The 19418-nt window shown below is 44.8% G+C and overlaps 7 protein-coding genes across 7 annotated transcripts; 4 read left to right on the plus strand and 3 right to left on the minus strand.

Moving 5' to 3' along the window:
• Positions 1–69: 69 nt before the first annotated feature.
• On the minus strand, positions 70–648 carry GL218_00888 (uncharacterized protein; the record flags this gene model as incomplete). Its single annotated transcript, XM_033577335.1, has 1 exon — positions 70–648. One exon carries the CDS (start codon positions 646–648, stop codon positions 70–72), a length of 579 nt encoding a protein of 192 aa, XP_033442106.1.
• A 3822-nt stretch (positions 649–4470) lies between these two features.
• GL218_00889 (putative dimethylaniline protein) lies at positions 4471–5396 on the minus strand (the record flags this gene model as incomplete). Its single annotated transcript, XM_033577336.1, has 2 exons — positions 4471–4847; positions 5108–5396. 2 exons carry the CDS (start codon positions 5394–5396, stop codon positions 4471–4473), a joined length of 666 nt encoding a protein of 221 aa, XP_033442107.1.
• Positions 5397–6976: 1580 nt separating this feature from the next.
• On the plus strand, positions 6977–9319 carry GL218_00890 (Ophiobolin F synthase; the record flags this gene model as incomplete). Its single annotated transcript, XM_033577337.1, has 8 exons — positions 6977–7058; positions 7111–7143; positions 7410–7449; positions 7502–8198; positions 8252–8406; positions 8482–8747; positions 8808–8953; positions 9002–9319. The coding sequence occupies 8 exons, from the start codon at positions 6977–6979 to the stop codon at positions 9317–9319; spliced, it is 1737 nt and encodes a 578-aa protein (XP_033441641.1).
• A 608-nt stretch (positions 9320–9927) lies between these two features.
• On the plus strand, positions 9928–10242 carry GL218_00891 (putative HC-toxin efflux carrier TOXA; the record flags this gene model as incomplete). The annotated part of the gene is made up of 1 exon (XM_033577338.1): positions 9928–10242. The coding sequence occupies one exon, from the start codon at positions 9928–9930 to the stop codon at positions 10240–10242; it is 315 nt and encodes a 104-aa protein (XP_033441619.1).
• A 1307-nt stretch (positions 10243–11549) lies between these two features.
• Positions 11550–12242, plus strand: GL218_00892 (uncharacterized protein; the record flags this gene model as incomplete). The annotated part of the gene is made up of 1 exon (XM_033577339.1): positions 11550–12242. The coding sequence occupies one exon, from the start codon at positions 11550–11552 to the stop codon at positions 12240–12242; it is 693 nt and encodes a 230-aa protein (XP_033441618.1).
• Positions 12243–14402: 2160 nt separating this feature from the next.
• GL218_00893 (uncharacterized protein) lies at positions 14403–14864 on the minus strand (the record flags this gene model as incomplete). The annotated part of the gene is made up of 1 exon (XM_033577340.1): positions 14403–14864. The coding sequence occupies one exon, from the start codon at positions 14862–14864 to the stop codon at positions 14403–14405; it is 462 nt and encodes a 153-aa protein (XP_033441617.1).
• An 808-nt stretch (positions 14865–15672) lies between these two features.
• GL218_00894 (PRTase-like protein) lies at positions 15673–17760 on the plus strand (the record flags this gene model as incomplete). Its single annotated transcript, XM_033577341.1, has 1 exon — positions 15673–17760. The coding sequence occupies one exon, from the start codon at positions 15673–15675 to the stop codon at positions 17758–17760; it is 2088 nt and encodes a 695-aa protein (XP_033441623.1).
• Between the last annotated feature and the right edge of the window lie 1658 nt (positions 17761–19418).

A 19418-nucleotide genomic window follows, 5' to 3' on the forward strand; every position in this document is an offset into this window, starting at 1 on the left:
CATAATAGAGATATAAATAATGGAATGATAAAGTGACTAGAATGTCAAGGTAACCAGCCTAAAACGCCCTCAGGATTCCTCTAGCACGACGCCGATCTCCTTCATAGCTTGCGACTCCCCGGCAGACAACTTATCTCGCTCCTTCTTCACCTCCTCCATCCTTGGCAGCCAACAATTCTCTACAAAGCTACTCAATGGCACGCCCATCTCTTGTAGTTTTGCCTCAAACTCCTCCATTAAAGAGTCTAGCTGTTCTGCTAGATATCGGTCTTCCTCTCGTATTTCTTCAATCTCCGCCGGCTCCATGAGAATAAGCAACCCTTCCTCAATGATTTCTTGGAGGCTGTAGTACCTTTTGTTTCTATATCTACAACAGGTATGCTTCATACCAAGCTCCTCAAATGTCATGACACGAATCAGGCCCGACGCCACTGTATTTAGATTATGGCCAGTCATTGCTTCGGTTAATTTTATCCCATCCACCGCTCTTTCAGATATACTAATCCCATTAATTTCACCATAGAACGCATGCACGTACTTTGAAGCCGAAGTGCACCCGTTGGGAGTACAATAGCAAAGACAAGGATCTGCGTATTCGTCTTGAAGTAGCTTTGCAAATCGAGATATCATTTTCGTAGATAATTTCATACTCTTATTCGTCGAAAAGAATAGCTCTTTACCTAATTCATATGATACTTTATGTATAGCTGGATGAACTGGCTCCAGTCGTTCTGGATTCGATGCGATGGTATAATGCCCAGGGATAGGAATTGGCATACGGAGATCAGTGCCGTGATCTTCGAACCAGTAGACCAGCTCTAAGTAGGAAGCGAGACCCCGATGGTAGTATGATAGGGTCATTAGTGGGGTATATCCAGCAAATATCATATTCGTCCTCTGAAACCCAGCGTCAAATAACATTTGGGTTATAGAAGCACTACAAGCAAGCCGATAGTAGACGGGGTCGAGTTTTGGGATATAGTAAGTGTCAGGTATTGGGACTTGCTGTTGCCTGAGAGCTTCGGCAACATCGAATGCTTTGTCGTCAAAGTCAAGTATTTCATCCTCCTTCAATTCAAGCTTGTCGACTATCTCGACTGGAAGATTTTGCAGTGCAAGCTTCAATAATCCTTTCTGTTGCTGTGCGAGATATGTAATTATAATCTGCATTACCTCCCGGTTTTCATTTCTTATATTTCCAAGGGTATAGAATAGAGATTCTGTAATAATTGCCCCTGCATCAAGTAATAGTCGAACGGAACCTGGTTCATCTAGTTCTATTGCGTATTCTAGAGCGGTCATTTCGTATGTATCATTCGCGTTGATTATAGATTTTATCTCCCAGCCCGCACATTCGATCAGAGTCGAGATGCCTTTAGGCCAGTTGGCAGCTAAGTGGAATGCTGTTTGGCCCCCCTTGGTGCGCTCGAATATCAGAGAAGGGTCGGCACGGAGGCGAACGAAGCTAGATTCTGAGCGAAGCAGCACCTCATATAAGAATTCAGTGCAACTAAAGTCTAAGGTAGGTTGATGGTTATGAGTATCGCGTAATATAAAGCGGGGATGATCTAAGGGCCTTACCATCATATACGTCAGGATTATTTATGGACAAGAAGTTCATGATCTCATAGGGTATGTAGCTTTCGTTGATCGTAGCTTCCATATCTATTAACTTATTGATCACGTTGGCCCACACAGGTAAGGCGTTATCCACGAATATATTATAGTTTATCGCGGTTCGTAGAGGTGTTCTAGTGTATCGTTAGCTAGTGTCCTGAGGTCTTTTACACCTTTTAAACCGGTGAAATTTACTTCCCATGATCGTTCATATCATTGATTGGTACTCCCATAAGAACCAAAGTGTTTATGAACTGTAAGAATATAGTTGAGAGTTCTTCGTCTCTTTTAGGTTCCAAGACATCAAGATACCAATAAATCGAGCGTAGAGCCTCCTAAGCATTCAAATTATAGTAAGTAGATCATCCATAGTAAGGTTCAGCGAGTATCATTATCAGGGCAGTCAATTGATTCAACGTACATGCAATAAATTATCTCCATATTCATCCACATCCGTTGGCCACCCCTTGCCGTTTGCAAATATTAGTTGAAGCTCACCTAAGTAGTCTTGGAGGACGCTTCCTAGTTCTTGTATGGTGACTATTTTTCTGTCGTACAACTTGGATTCTATTTCTAACATTAGTTCAAACGAAGGAGCACTTCTTGGTACAGTGGCTCGAAGCGTGAGATTGCGGTGTATTTGCCAACTTCGAGCCCACGCCAGTGGAGAGTATTCGACTTGCCACGTCCAGATAACTTGGTGTCGGAAAGCTTGAAACCTCGTAGAGAAGGTCTGTTTCTTCTTATTGGCAAACGAATATAGGCAATCTTTTCGATGTCGCGTACTTGAGTACCCGTGCCGCGCTTTTGGGCAGTCGCAGAGAATAGCTCTTCCAGACATTATTGAAGATGGTGTTCTTATCGAGCTACTATCCTGGAAAGTATTGCTCATTTTATACATATCTAATGCTATTCGGTTTTCGACTGAAGTACTTGATGTCTGTGCCATGTTCTGGTTTTGTATCATTTGGGAAATCTGGTCCAGGCGACGAGTAATAGTTGACATTTCTGATATTTGTCTTTCTTGCCCACGTCCCATAACTGCCAAAGAACTTGTCATATTTTCCTCTGTACCTCGAAGGCTTCGTCGGAATGATTCTTCTAGCTGGTCGACGCCATCACGTATCGTACTGGTCACCGCATTGTTGGTATTTGTGATAGATAATTGAAGTTGTCTTGCTGCGGAGTCGACAGCTGTAGTGACTTGCGCAAATTCGAGAATCATAGTGCACCTCATATCTCGAGTAACGTCGCTCCATAGCAAAACAAATTAGTAAAGAAGGCTGGATACGAGTCCGGGACTTACAGGTTAACCAATTGCAAGTACCCGAGCAATTTAGCATTGAACTCTTGAAGCTGAGATCGACAATCATCAAATTTCCCTTTATCAAATGGATATTTCAAGTCATGAACGAGTTTCCGGCTACGTCCGTTGAAGGTCTGATTAGGCTTCGAGCCGGCGTATTTAGCATTCAGCCGTTTAAACTCCCACAAGCAGTCATCGCAAGCATCTCGGCATTTTTGCAATGAAGTAGTGATATCTCCACTAGGACCCTGTGACCCAGCAGTTCGACTTTCAATAAGGCTGAGTAATGATTCAAGCTCTTGGGCATGTTGCGTCAATTTGACGAGATCTGTATCCTGGGATTTATAGTCTCTGCAGTATTGAATTAGTCCGCCTGAGACTGTTAGGCCGAGCGAAACGAGACCGGCAATGCCAGTCACGATGGAGAAAGGATCCATTGGCATGGATCCTCCCTGAAGGATGGGGGAGGGCACAAAAAGAAAAGAAAAGCCTCTAGTAAAATTAAACAGAGGAGCCCTCCTTTAAACATTACAGTTTAAACCATCTCACCATATGATTCGTGGACGGCGAGGCAGATTAGGCATGTATCGCTGGTTCTTCGACCTATTAGAGCTTCTATAAAACATGCTGTGTAACGTTGGGCTGAATAAAGTATCAACGAAGGCTTTGATAAAAATGCCTGACAGCACTAGAGAGCCTGCTTCTACGGCCGGCTGTGCACCCCCCCCCTTTATGAAATCGGCCATAACCATGTCCTTGATTCCTAATGCACTAACTTTTCATGATCAAGATATGAAGTAGGTATTTCCCACGCGCTTTTCTAGTAGCAGATACACCATATGTATAAGATGTCTAGCTCGGGGCTACCTAAGAGATAGTGGCTTAGCTTCGGTCTTTGCAAATATGTAGCTATATTTGCCCTAGAATACTGACAAGTTTAATATTATCCAGGCTCTCTTTGGCTCCGTGCATAGATGTGCGAGATAATAAGGCGCTGGTGATAGGATCCGGATACCACATTCATCGACCTGGCCGCCAAAACTACAAGAAAAATAACATTCTCAGGTTACCTAACACTTATTAGGTCGCGACACAATGTTCTGTACGTTTTTACCCTGGGCATATTATTGCTTAAAGTGGCCTACTTTTTAGACCTTGGTGTACAAGATAAGTAACACTTTCAATTCCTTAATAGGCTGAATACTATCCCTTAGTTTGCCGTGAGAGATATTCATGCCACACCTTACCTAGATCAGCAGGCATGATGGGAGCGAACATGTTTCCTAGCCAGCCCTTCTTTCGATGTGACGTAACGCCGATTTCGTCAAAGAGCCTATCTACATACGGGAGGCTATCAAAGGCAGCAAAATTTCCAAGCTCGCCGTTCGACAGATAACGTCGCTTGTTCCAGGCAATCATGTGCGCGATATCTTCTTCCCTCTCTGCTACGGAGGGGAGCGTAAACGCCTTGTCCCAGTAAGCTACTGCCCAGATAGCTTGTGCCTCGGCACCAAATAGTTTCGCCCCGGCGACTACGTGGTTCATAGCTACTTATGATAGTGCTTTGGCGGATTTCTGAGCATGACGAATCTTCTGAGGACCTGCTCGTCTGCCTTGCCAACGAGCTTTTCCCACTTTGCAGTTACCTCTTGTGGCTCAATATCTTTGGGATATGGTAACCCTAGCTCCATGAGCGTATGGTTTTCGAACATATCAAGTCCGCTTTTCCAGCCTGTTCCGCAGAGGACAGCATCACAAGGGAAGTGCGTGCCGTTCTTGTCGTTGAGATACAATTCGTTTCCGTCTAGAAGCTTTACGTCGCCACGATATACATAGACCTTCTCCGCGACAAGGGGCCAGAAGTCTGCGAAGTGACAGCCTCCAGCGGTTTTTTCTGCCAAATTATAGTTGGAAATGTTAGCATCTGCCACGGGTTAAATTAAGCAGCAACTACCATGCAATAAACTCACTCATTATCGTATTCTAACTTTTCAAACCCTTTGTCACTCTTCCTCTCTCGATAACCAGCATACTTTCGGACTGATTTATCTAGAAGTGAAAAGATCTTATTGATGAGCTTCGCGCCCAGCCTGGTGCTGTGGAGAAGCCATGTCCACCACGATTGGTAGGGAATCAAGTAGCATGGCTGCAGCGATGCCATTATCCTTGCCTGCGACGCTTCACCTCCGTTCTTGTACGGCGTGGGCAAGTCAATAGGTGCGAAGGCTGCAGCTCCAAGTGAGCCGTTCCCGGTTTCGTGAATAATCCACGATACGGTCTTGCCCGCCTTGACTACTTCATACACCATATCGGCAGCCGACTTTCCCGCGCCAATAACGGCAATGTGTTGGATCGACTTGTCTTGGACGACGTCAGATTGGCCAAAGTCAACCGAATGGATGACCTTCCCACGGAAATGTTCCTTTCCGGGGAAGTTGGGCATGTTGGGGACCGAAGATTGGCCATTTGCCATCATGAGTCTCGAGGAGAAGATTGACCACTGAGAGTCGCTAGTCATATCAACGCACATGATTTCCCATTGGCCATTGGCCTTCCTGATGGACTCGATATGAGTGTTGAATTGTATTCTATCTCGCAACGTCTGTCCAGCATGACTCATGTTGTGGACATAATCTTCGAGATATTTTGTTGTATACTTGGCACGGAACAAGTCATGCATGCAATCTTCAGCCGGTGGTCATTCCATAGGCATATCGGAGAACTCGGCAATGCCATGTGTCCATTGCATCCAAAAGCTAGGATAGACTCGTCCTATAGAATGTCAATAAATGACACGGATCGACGTTTCGGATCTCATACGCTCACTCCATACTCCAACTACGCAGTAATCGCGCTCTAGAATAGTTAGCCGTGTCTCGGGGTGTGCTTGAAGCAAACGCTGGGCTGCGATGATTCTAGTAAGGCTTGGAGAGAGTCGTCAGTCGTCGTATCACATGGATCAGAACTGACAACAAACCTGCGCCTATTATGATGATGTCGAAGGCGGCACCATCCTCTGCGGGCGGCATAGTGGCGGCTTACATGTGGAATAAGCCTGAGAGTGAGAGAAGATTATGAGGAGAGAAATTAATGGACGAGAGTGTTAGAGGTAGAATGATCTCATTCAGTAGATTACCAGGTTACAAAGTTACAGCATTATTTGAAAAAAGGGCACAAACCAACAACTTATCCCTTTCTTATAAGTCTTGTTACATATGGGCTTAATTAGTATCAATATCACCAATTATTTGCCGTTAGGTTACCACCATATATCATATTCATAATCCTCCACCTTTGCCTCCACTTAGACGAACAGCTTTCCACACATTGAAACATTCCGCTTTTGGGTTCAACCAACGCAGAATCCCGCTAGAGATATCTTGGATATGGCTACCGGACCTCGATAAGTCCGAGTGGCTTGCGGCGCTTGCGATGATGCCTGTGTCCTTGAGTTCGTCACATGTTCCCGGATATGTAGACGTTATCATAGAAATTTAACTGAACAATTGATAGCTCCTTTGAGTTGATACGTACGATTGGTCCTGATTGATCAACATTGTGTTGCATGACAGTTCATTGTAACCATAGTCGATGAATAACCCTGAAAATATACTGGACAATAAACGCGCTGAAGATGCTAAGACCAATGTAAAAAGGTATACTTTTGAGAAATATATATTTCACTGAATATATATTAACTGCCAGGCTATAACTTGAAATACCTACCTGATTGATAACAACATAAATATTGTTATATATAATAAAGTCATTTCACGTTATTTACTACGTTTATAAACGTTCTTTAAAACCTTTAAACCCAATTTTATTTTATCTTTTTCAGATAATTGCTTCTATCATGAAATACCAATATTCAAATATTTTGCATTCGTCCCAGTACGAAGCCGACGACCTTTATGACGGCCTTCCGGTACGCAAGCATATATAAACGAAGACTTGGAAGAGATTGGAACATTCAAGGCACAAGAAGACTGGAGAGACTTAGTTGCGCCTATACCGAATTACAAAGGAGGACTTGGCCACAAACACAACCTTATGGCAGTTTCGCTACTAGAATGCCTCCCTGATCGATTCGAAATTGTGTCATATGCGAACGAGTTTGCTTTCCTCCAGGATGGTACGTTGAGATTACGGGCGCGAGAGAAGGCGTTATACTTACAAGACTGCAGACGCCACAGATATTTTGAGCCAGCACGAGGTAGGTGAGCCTGTGTAGAGCAAGCTATTACAAGACTGATAACACGAAAGGGAAACATCAATAACGAGGAAGTATTGGATGCGTTTCGCGAAGGAGTGCGAGACGGAAAGATCGATTCTCTGAAATCCGGGAAGCGCCAGATGCAAGCAAAAATCCTCAACACGATGATAGCCATTGATCGGCCACGCGCCTTGGCTGCCATGCGCTCTTAAGCAACATTCATGGAGCAAGGAGCCGGACGCCAACACCACCGTAAATTCCAAACACTAGACGAATATCTGCCATATCGTTCTAAAAATATCGGCCATATGTAAGCATTCTAACCCTGAAGTCTCATCCACCGTTCTCATCTCGTCATGTAGGTTTTGGCACGCTCTTGTTATATTCGGTTGCGCCATTACCATCACAGAAGAAGAGACGAGCATATGCGCGGAGCTTGTGCTACCTGCTGTGATCGCAGCAAGCTTAACCAATGACCTATTCTCCTACGAGAAAGAATACGAAGCCGCCCAAGCTGCAGGGCTTCCTATCGTCGTCAACGCTCTGTGGATACTTATGGGCGAGCATAATATTTCGCTAGAAGATGCCAAGGCCAGGTGCCGGATGCGCATCAAAGAGGAAGTAGTAAAGTATACATGCATAGTAAGGGAGACGATGTCAAGGGACGACCTTTCTAGCGATGTGAAAAGATACATCGAACTCATGCAGTACACTATAAGCGGGAATGTCGTATGGAGTATGCAGTGTCCTAGATACCACAAGAACATTCAGTACAATGAGCGACAGATATTGCGGGAGAAGGATGGTGTTGCAAAGCACCCTATAACGTACCAGTATGTCGGCCAGAATAAACGTACAAGCTGTCGTTCAGAGCATACGTCCATTTCAAGTAAGAAGGTGAGGACGAATGGATATCCTAATTTGTCGGATAAGGAGACTAGGCAAAGTGCGTTACCAATAGACCCAACAGACAGCCAACGCCAGAGTTCCGATGAGGATAACGACTGGAATATTCTCCACCTGACGCGCAGTACTGAGTTACCTAAATTAGGAGAAGCAGTAAGTTAGGTACTTTCGAGTCTTCAAGTCTGGTTGCTAACTACGTAGTCAAGTTTGTACTCGAGCCTTTTCTCTATGTCAGTTCGCTACCATCGAAAGGTGTTCGAGATATGGCAATCGACGGTATCAATCACTGGCTAGGAGTTTCACCAGAGTCCACCGCCGTCATTCGAGGCGTGATCAAGACAATTCATAACAGCTCTATCATGTAAGTGCATAGCCGGAAGTGTGTGTGTGTGTGTGTGTGTGTGTGCGCTCCTTAAGCTGAAGTTATACGGCATAGGCTGGACGACTTACAAGATGGATCTAAACTGAGACGTGGAAGTCCTTCAACTCACATGATATTTGGCGAGGCGCAAACGATTAATTCTGCGACGTTTCAATACGTGCAAGCTATCACAGAGCTTCGTAGGCTGAAGAATCCACTCTGTCTGGATATTTTTATCGAAGAAATGCATCATTTATTCGTGGGTCAGGGGTTCGACCTTTATTGGACTAATGAGATGCAATGCCCTTCGGTAGTAGAATACTTGCAGATGGTCGACGGAAGTAGGTCTCCATCATCTTTGTATCAGTTGTAAGTAAGAGGCAATTAAGCTAATGTCTTAGAAACGGGAGGGCTTTTCCGTTTATTGGCACGGTTGATGACCGCCGAATCTCTACACGTCGACCAAGCGGTTATCGATCCACTATGCCGGTTGCTAGGACGCTACTTTCAGATCCGCGACGACTATCAAAATCTTGTCTCGGAAGAAGTAGGTGGCATTGTATAGAGCCCCCAAGACACGGCTAATCGTAAGTAGTATACGACGCAGAAAGGATTCTGCGAAGACCTCGACGAAGGTAAATTCTCTCTACCTCTTATTCACGCCTTGGCGCACACGGACAAGGCTCTGCAGCTCAGAGGTCTTCTAAATCAGCGCCGCCGAAATGGACAATGCACTATAGAGCAGAAACACCTTATTCTGACACACATGCGCGAAGCTGGTAGTCTAAGGTATGTGTTCCGCGTATTAGAGGCATTGCACACTGAGTTAGAGGCCGAGGTAGGGAGGCTTGAGAGTGTCTTTGGCAAGGTGAACCACGAGATTCGCCTGATGTTGGCGATGCTCAAAGTGTGAGGGCCCTAAAAATACTCTACTACTATGTCAGGGATGGATCGTGTAACGGCCCCCTAGGAAATAAAGGGAAAGAGAGATAAGAAGCCTGGGCTTTTCGCAGCTAGATTAAACATGAGAAACTCAACCTCTTTTCTTCTTTTCCCCTACTTCTTTTCCTTCTACACCTTACGATATCTAAAGAAGTAGTTGTCGAAGATGGCGAGGCCAGCCCGTTCCAAACCATCGAGGAGCACGAGTATCCGGGCGGCCTACGTCTGGCAGCTATCGTTGCAGCTCTTGTTCTCAGCATATTCCTGATACCGTGCGTCAAGAAAAAAGGATGACCTACCTACTCAACTTCTAGTTCTCTAATTCTCGCTAGACCATAATCACCAACGCGATCCCTTCCATCACCAACGAATTCCACAGCCTTGAAGATGTTGGCTGGTACGGCTCGGCTGTAGTATTTCCTATAGCGGCTACACAGCCGGTATGGGGGAAAGCGTACAAGCATTTTCCCGTGAAGTGAGTCTTCCTCTTGGGCATCCTCATCTTTGAGGTAGGCAGCCTGATTTGCGGTAAGCGTCTACCTAAAAGCCAACTTCTATTACACCACCTTTTATCACACCATGCTCTTTGCATTTCGACTTCCAAAATCTGCATCGCCAACACCGGCGACTACAAAGGAAAAGTTCCTGCAGATGGATATTCCTGGAGCTGTACTTATCTGCGCCATCATTGTTTGCCTTACGCTTGCTTTAAGATGGGCTGGCGTAGAGAAGGCGTGGGCGGATCAAGACGTCGTGGGTACCTTGGTCGCCACACCGATTTTTCTTGTTTTATTCGCCATTGATCAATGGTTTCAAGGAGAGAGGGTACTTATCATGCCGAGTTTCCTGAAGAATCGGGTCTTACTCGTCAGTGCCGTTTTTGAGTTCTTGTAAGCCATCATATATATCCCTCAGAGCGAGACCTGTAGATTGACATAATCTTAGCATTGCAGGCTGTTTCAACCTTGCTCTTTACTAGCTCCCTATCTATTTCCAGGCAGTGCGTGGTGTTTCGGCCATCTCTTCTGATGTCCGGCTCATCCCGTTTATCCTGAGCTTGACCATTGCTCAAATTGTTATCGGTGGTATTATTACCGCCACCGGAGTCCATAACCCATTTCTAATCTTGGGACCTGTGATTGCAGCTGTTGGGTCTGGTTTGCTCATGCTGCTTGACGAACAATTCAGCGCAGGCCAATGGATTGGATTTCAGATCATACTCGGAGTTGGAGTTGGCTTTTGTCTCACCATTCCTCTCATACTATCACAAGTCGTGGTACCGATAAAGGATGTGTCGACAGCCACGCCCATCATTATTTGTATGTCTTTTATCCATCTGTTTGCCCTGTTTTCAATGCACTAATACTACCTCGAGTTTCACAATCAATGAGTGGCGCTTTTATACTTCCTACAGCGCAAGCAGTCTTTTAAAATCAGCTTATGAAGGCGCTTCGTCAATCAGTCCCCGATATCGATCCATTAGTAGTTTTGTCCGCAGGTGCAAGTAGTGAAGCAATCTCGAGTTTTCCTAGAGCGAGCCAGGGAGGTATTGTACAGGGTTACAATGGCGCATTGCGGTCTACGTTCGCGATTGTTATGCCATTCGCCGGCGTGGCGCTGTTGTCTGGTTTCTTTATGCCTTGGTTTAGATGTTATGATGTGTCTAAAAAGCCAACAGGCGGCGCAATGGAGGGTGAAAAGGGTGACGAGAACAAGAAAACAGACGAATGAAGAAATACATATCCAGATTTCTTCCAACAAGCTTAAATCTATACAAAAATAGAATCTCGCGGCATCCATTAAGAGAGATTTACAATACGCCTCAAACACTTTATGAATACTTTATGAGACACATACACGGCATGTTGTTGGTGCAAGGTCTACATACATAACTGACAGGTTCCGCCAACATGGTGCTTCGATGCCAAGCAACCAAGGAATGATCTGGACCAGGTTAAGCTGCTCGTTTAGGTGTACTACGTTACAGTGCCTGCGCAATCCTCCTTCCAGAAGGATGTAATTAATCCTATATGGGGAAATTAGTCGCCAACATCCCTTGCACGAGACCCTTTATCTTGGAAAACAAATACCGGGGACTTCCCACGATGAGGCTCACGTTCGTATTCTTCAACTTCTCTAGTCACGACCTCTTCACTCTCTTTAAATCGACATTTCCAGATTAAATAAAACTTGTCTGCGCAATGGGTCGTTCGTTCAGCATGAAGTTGTGCTTAGGGTCTTTGCTTACGGTAGCCAGCACCGCGTGCGCCAGCGTGCCATCGCTAGAGGCGCCGGCATGTTCCGTCGGGAAAGGCACTGTTCAATACGACAAATCCGTACCTGATAAGGCCAGCTTCCCGAAGACCCAGGTCGATATTTGCTACGATGATACTTCGATCCACGCAACTTTTACCGCATTCGAGGAGATAAACTATTATTTCAACGAAAGCCAGACAACCAACGACGCTATCTGGGCGTATGAAGTAATGGAGGGTTTCATCTACCACGGGACCAACGACCCGCAGACATACCTGGAGTTCGAAGTCAGCCCGAACAACGTCACTTTCCAGGCCTGGATCTACAACAAGTCTAAGGTGCGCGCGACGGGCGCTCCGATGGATACTTCTTTCTTGACCCAGCCGGTGGTCGACGGCCTAACAGCCGAGACGACGCTGGACAAGGAAGCGCAAACCTGGGTCTCGGCGGCCAAGATCCCGCTCGGACTCTTCAACGTTGACGACGGACAGGCGAAGGGGACATCGTGGAGGATGAACTTCTTCCGCACTGTTGTATCGCCGGATACGTTCCCGGACCAGTTACTTGGCGCGTGGAGTCCGACTAACGAGTCGAACTTTCACATGACGCCTTTCTTCGGCAATGTCAAATTTATTTAATATAACTATTATATATTCAGTTCATAATAGAAATATTAATTTTAACGCAAATTGAGAATACCATGTTTTCATCCCCTTTTCTCGCGAATTAGTTGGAACGTGCTGATATACCGAAGACAGAGTTGGTTTGGTACTATGTCAGAGTTTGCTTGAAATTAATCTCACCAAATCCCACCTCTACTTCTACTTCTAGAACCGAGCTTTTAATAAAGTGGTTTCAGTCATTTCGTTTATAATAGGTTCGACTCCTTACTTCTATATAGAACTACAAATTCAAGGGGTTTGCTTGCGAGAAAGTGGACTCAACCAGCAGAACAGGAGAACATCAAACCTTACCCACAGTGTTTGTCCTACGCTCTACCTCATCCTTTAATCCTATTCCAAAATTCCCAAACCTCGCGGTCCCGTTGAATCTATCCCTTTCCTTCAGGGGCTGATCCAACTCACTATTCCAACCCATTCAAAGTCGCATAGATACACCGTATCTCCACTGAAACTTATCTATTGAACTACAGTTACGACTTCAGGGTACATGATTGAGCAGACTTCCGCCGGCTAGTAGTGTTACTATGCTTGCGATGTTGGTGGGATTTCGTGGAAGAATATTCACACGTGGCATCGTAATCCAACTTGTTATAGATAGAAGAAGAATCGTTAGTAAGAGGATCTCTAATATACGTGTTGGGATTAGCTGTTGAGCAACTCTTCTGGGGTCGTTAGGAATAGGATAGAGCGGAATGGGATATATAGCCTTGCCTTTCTCTTGAGCTGGATGTATTTGCCGAGTTGTAGATACCCCTGGCCTTAGTGCGTCGAGAATAGTAAAATCCCCTTGGATACCAGTACGGCACGTAATATTAGAAAGACATGTTTCCATTTCCCGCGCCGTTGACCAATCTGAGTCGGCTAAACTCTACATTACCGTCGAATAAGGAGTGACTAACGAAGCAGCACCAAACATTATATACAGATTACAAGACAAGAGCCCGGAGGTTGGTGCTTTGAAACATATTACGACTCCTAAAAGCACACATATGCTACAAAGTTCCATCGTAACTCTGCCCGCGGAATCGTGGACGACTAAGCGATTTTGAAGCATAAAAATAGTAGCTGTCGAATTTTGTTATGTCGGTTCCATAAGTCTCGCGTGGACAATAAAGGCTGAATATTGCTGCCAAAATATTTTAGCTTGCTCTTATTCACTTATGTCCAACTCTTAGCCTCTAATATACAACTATCAGTCAGACTTATAGGCAGACCAGATGCAAGTATGCCTGTCCTTACTAGCCAGTTGGTTGCCTTGGTTCTCTCGACAAAAATATCGATCTTATACGTACTTTAACGAGAGTGTGACGTATTACCCCTAACTTGATATAGTGGTATATCCAATTGTAGTTTCAAGTAAGGTTATTGTACGAAGGCTGTGAATGTTGTAAAACATAGCCGTGCATATTCTGCAGTCCTAAAAATAGGCAATTCGTGCTACCAAGCTGAGTGCTATTCAGTATCTCAACGCAAAGTAGGCCGATTTACTAAGCCTCATTTCAGCATCATAGTTAAAATATCAAACAACACAATATAACTCATATAAATCCCACTAAAACTCTTCAAAGTAGTGTCGAATTATGTTTACTAATGTTGTAGTTAAGACGAAGGAAGAAGTATTCGCCCTTCTTGATTGGCAGTTTCCCTCACGCAACAAGCGAACTCGAGTAGGAATTATTAGGCCTATCAAAATTACTAATACTTCATGAGTGACATCCATAAGTAATTTAATCTTGTTCTGCCGTATTTATTCTTTCAGGGGGCTATTTCACTTTAGAATTCGGATGTTCTGTATATTGATCTATAATGTATTTCATACTAGCTTTTTAATAGAGCTTCCCCACGTAAAGTGTCTTCAGTGAAGGATAAACTCTATGGCCTTGCTATCCGGCTCCATAGACCCAGTCAACCACAGAGACTGAATCGAATCCTGTTGAGATAAAAGTACCGTAGTCTAAAACCAGCATGACTTGCCCATAGACTTTGAGTGTTAGACAAGTAAGTTCAACAACATGGCTATTTGAGGGAAGTAGCTTACCTTGCATCATGCACGCCTATAAATCTCCCTAACTAGCCGTGGCATACATGTAGCTTTCGTACACACCAATAGTGCCACTACGGGAACAGAGGCCAAACCCGTCGTAGTCGGCGTCCAATACGCTTAAACTTGCCCTGATCGATATGATGACGGAAGGCGACTTCATCTAGTTTATTATCCTTGGACGGATTCACAACCTCGCGCACTATGTCGTGATTGGGAGCTCCGCAGAGGAAAGCAGCCACCCGATAAAACGCCCATCGAGATGTGAACTTGGCCAACATGTACGCATACACGAGGATGTGGCTGACGGAAAAGCGAGGAAGCGGCCGGACGGGAAAACCATCGTACTTAGCGCGGCTGATCGAGAAGAATACGTCTGCCGTCTCGCTGAGCTTCTCCAAAGGCGTGCTTGCATTTCGGCGTTCTTGGAGCTCCTCGCGCAAGCGGTCTCGGTGCCATGATAGCGGCGATTGACGCTGCAGGCCGAGCAATTTGTGCCATTGGTGTAGGAGTTTCTTGGCAATCGTACGAGCCATATTTGCCTTTTAGGTGATCAAGGGTTGAAGATTGGATACTGAAGATTGTTTGGTTAAAGAATATGTAGTGGTTAGAAACGATATCAAGTGGTGATTTGGGAATCCTTAATGATTCACGCGTTTGACATAGACTACTTCGTATGTAAATGTAGAGGCAGGCTTGTTTGCGTACACTGTTCGCCTTTATTCATGAGTAACAGTTTTTTCTACAAATTTATTAAATCCATTGTGGTTGAAACTGAGCAGAAAGTAATTGGATAAATGTCTAGGTCGCACAAGGAAAAGCATCTAAATCGCAGATCATCTTGTCTCTCAAAGATGGCGTTCAATTTAATATTTACGTCACCATTCGGGAGAATACTTCGGGAACATACGTACGGCATCTGCAAGATTCCGCAGCGTCTTCTTTGATTGAACAGTGGGAATATTACTGTAGTGACTATGGATAATCTATACTTTATCTACTGTCCTAGACGGGAGAAATCAGTTGATATATGTAAGTAAATGCATGATCGTAACAATATATTAGTAGAACCTTGATGTCTTAAGGAGTCCTACAGGTAAAGGCTGCAGTGTTGGCGGAGATACGCACATACCCGCAGGTAGATCTGGGGTTGAGCGGGATAATAACCCATGTATTGCTCTGAGCTACAACTGACAATATTTAGGCCAACATTTAGGCCAACATTTTAGGCCATTATTCGTATCCTCCTTTTATATGTAGTAAGAAAATCCTAAATACTTTATTAGCCAAATCATTTCTACTAGAGCCCCTTAATATAGCTTCAAATATTAAGAAACTCTCACCATGTCAACTTCGTCCGCTCATCCTAAGACTAGCCGGCCATTAGGACCTCAGACTATAGTTTCGCCATTACCGAAGCCTGTGATCATTGGCCTATACGGAGTACCAGGATGTGGAAAGTCGTTCTTACTCGAACAGCTAAAATTTGAACTCAACGCAGAAATTTTTAAATTTTACGAGGGTTCCGAGGTAATCGGTTCTCTTGTTCCAGGAGGCCTTAGCGCTTTTAAGAAATTGGAAGAGTCCGAAAAAGACCATCATCGTAAGCTTGCTATCGACCACATTGCACAGAGCTGCTCCATGACAGGACGTGTCGGAATTGTTGCCGGGCACTTCATGTTCTGGGAAGAGGATGAAGAGACCGGACGTACAGTGTGTACATCGAATGATTTGGACGTGTACACACACATCATCTACTTGAATATTAACCCCGACCTTATTTCAAGAAATCGGTTAGACGACACTAAGAGGGTTCGCCCATCGGTTTCCGTCGAACACTTACGCAAATGGCAAGAAGCCGAGAAGATTCAACTGCGTCAACTCTGCTACGATAATGACATCTTATTTTCATCAATGTCCCCGAGGGCGTGGGTACCTTTTTTTCTCTCCCGGATCTTGACGTTGATACGATACTTCCAGTGCCATACAACAAGTTTGAACCTTTCCCGCGCCATAGAAAAGCTAGACAATATCCTTGCGAGTGACGCACGTCAACTACATACAATGCTAGTACTGGACGCTGACAAAACACTGGCTGCGGATGATACTGGAAAGCTGTTTTGGGGAAAGAGTTTAGAATATGAGCAAAATGTTGCAGACGATGAACCACTGAAGACGATATTCAGCAGCAGGTTGGGGTATTCCTATTCCGCTTTTCGGCAAGCTGTCCTACTATACGAAGAGAACTTTTCTGATGATATGTTTGACCTTCTCTGTGAGGAGGTAGCAGCATCGGTAACTCTTCAGCCGGAATTCATATCACTTTTGCGGAGGGTGAAGGAAGATGATCACGTTGGCGCTGTAGTCGTTACTTGTGGTCTACGACATATATGGGATAAGATCCTCTTAAAAGCAGGTCTATCAAGAACAGTAAAGGTTATTGGTGGAGGACATATCTCGGATGGCTTCTTCGTTACCCCAGAAGTCAAGGCCTCCCTAGTTCTTCACCTCCGATCAACCTATGGACTCCATACTTGGGCCTTTGGGGATAGTCCTCTAGATTTGGCGATGCTCAATCAAGCGAATAAAGCTGTTGTTATTGTCGGCGAAGAGAAATCGAGAAGCAAATCCATGGATGCAGCTTTACTAAAGGCTATTGATGACGGCCTTGAAGTTTATCAAGCTCTGTTGCCCGGAAATGTTCCACCACGACTAGATACCAAAAAACTCCCCCTGGTAGACTTTCACGACCCAAAGTTTATCGATTCCCTCTTCGCCGGCCCCTTGAATAATAATACCGGCAAGCTATCCCTAATACACGCTACAGAGAAGCGATCTGCCAAACTATTAATGACACCTATGCGCAATGCAACGGTTGCTAGTCACGACCTCAGAGAAGCTCATCAAAACGCTGGGTGGTACTTGGCAATTGAATTCCTATCGGAACTTGTCGGTGTCGAAGAGTATCCCATAGATCATGTCCAGGGCAATAAGACAAGCGGCCACCGACTTTGCCACGAGGAAGATACCCTAATCATCCCACTGATGCGTGGCGGTGAGGCCATGGCTTTTGGTGTCAGTCGAGCCATCCCCCTCGCCCGGTTTGTTCATGCAAACCGCCCAGACGATATCAAGGTCGAGCATCTTCACAATATCCGCAACGTAGTCTTAGTTGACTCGGTCATCAATAACGGCGGCACGATAGTAGAATTTACACAACACGTGCGAAAACTAAGCGGTGAAGTCCGTGTTGTAGTAATCACTGGGGTTGTTCAGAAGAAGTCGATCTCTCCGGGTGGTCAAGTATCAGAGTATGCTCTCGAAGCAGGGCTAGAACTCATAGCCCTGCGTGTCTCGGACAACAAGTATACCGGAAGCGGTGGTACTGATACAGGCAATCGTCTCTTCAACACGACGCATCTTTCGAAATAGACTTCTAGAACTTGTAATTATACAACATGCGCGCTTTTATGTTATACGTATTACCTGTGAAGCTATCTCAAATGATTAATTAGAAGCCAATCAACAATACAGTTTGTTGCGAGTTCATATAGTCATTCACTCGGATAGTTCAAGCAGGGGGCTGTCGGATAGAACCCTTGATTGATGTCATACATAGAGTAAATATCAAGATAATTGAATTAAATTATTAACTCTTGCTCTTCTACCCTCCTTCGAGGACGCCGCACTCCTCTTACATGTCCAATCCTAGTAGATCTGCCCCTGAATCTACCCCTGGCCCACTTATTCTCTGATAGGGGCTATTTGAAGGAAATGGATGCGCAGGCCTAACCTCAGTCGTAAATTTACTACTCACAGCAGGGAGACACGGAAAATAAAGAATAGCGTTTTATTTTCTTATGCTATAGGGTACAAGGTCATAGATCAGGTAGGAATAGTGTCAATTCTCACGGTTCTTGCTGTCTAATGCTATTAAAATGCTACTACATGAACTTTTCAAAATGCTAGCGGTTAAATACCGACTCTCCATATTTGAATGATATCTCTCTCAAACTACTCCGCTAGACCCTCATCACTCGTAGGATATTCTGCTTTGTACTCACCAGGGTCCGGATTATCATCGTCATCGTCGTCGTCGTCGTCACTTTTAGGCCTCTCAAATACTGCCAGTCCCGGCATTGTAAATCAGATTAGTTACCCTCTGATATATCTCCCCGTCTGTTTCTCGTCCGACACCATAATCGCCCCTACGAGAAACCCAGTTACGAACGGCTATGGCCAGGTCGACGAGTCTAAGCTGTCTCTGTCGGTCTACTACTCGACAGCAGTATATAAGATCTAAAAGTTGAGCATCGACGCCATGGGCTATTAAATCGTCGCGTACTGCGTGTAAGCTACCGGCAAAGGTCTCAAAAGTTTCGGTGCCAACGGTTACTGTTGCTCTTTCGCTCGTCATGTCATCATTTTGTAGCACAAGATATTGCATAACCTATTTTAGAATTTCAGTAACTTATATAAGTCATGATTCGTAGGAATGCCTTGTCTTACCTCGCCGATATCGTTAATATTTCTTTGCGGGCCCGTACGATCAAAATCGTCAAGCGAACGAGGACTAAATGTATAGATAAGTAAGTTATACCTTATAGGTGCTAATATGAAGTACTCACTCGCTGGGATCCATTACCGCCGCTGTTCCAAAATCCAGTAGCTTCAATATCGGGCTTATTTTATGCTCAGGGTCTTGGATATCAGGCAAGATATCTCCAACCGCAATATTACTCTTTGACAAATCTTTATGGGCCAGATACCCAATAGGGATCCCCCGGAGACTTTCTAGAGTAGCTGTAGCTAGATCTACTCGGCCATCTTGCTGAGCACCACAATACGCCATTTCCAGACAAAACCTCACAACTAAACACCGCTCCATAGTTAGTTCGATGAACGTAGAAGACTGATTTCGGCTTTCAGTGACTGGATAAACTTACGACACATGAAAAATCTCCATAGCAGACGGCAGGGAAACAACTCCCCCCCGTATAGTTCGATATGTCTATCGACCAACATCGTTAACGGACCATTCTCAATAAACTCTGTGAATATCCAAGTCCGCATCCGGTGCGGTGCGAGAC

This window comes from Daldinia childiae (assembly GCF_008694065.1).
Source record: "Daldinia childiae strain JS-1345 chromosome Unknown Scaffold1, whole genome shotgun sequence".
Taxonomy (NCBI): domain Eukaryota; kingdom Fungi; phylum Ascomycota; class Sordariomycetes; order Xylariales; family Hypoxylaceae; genus Daldinia; species Daldinia childiae.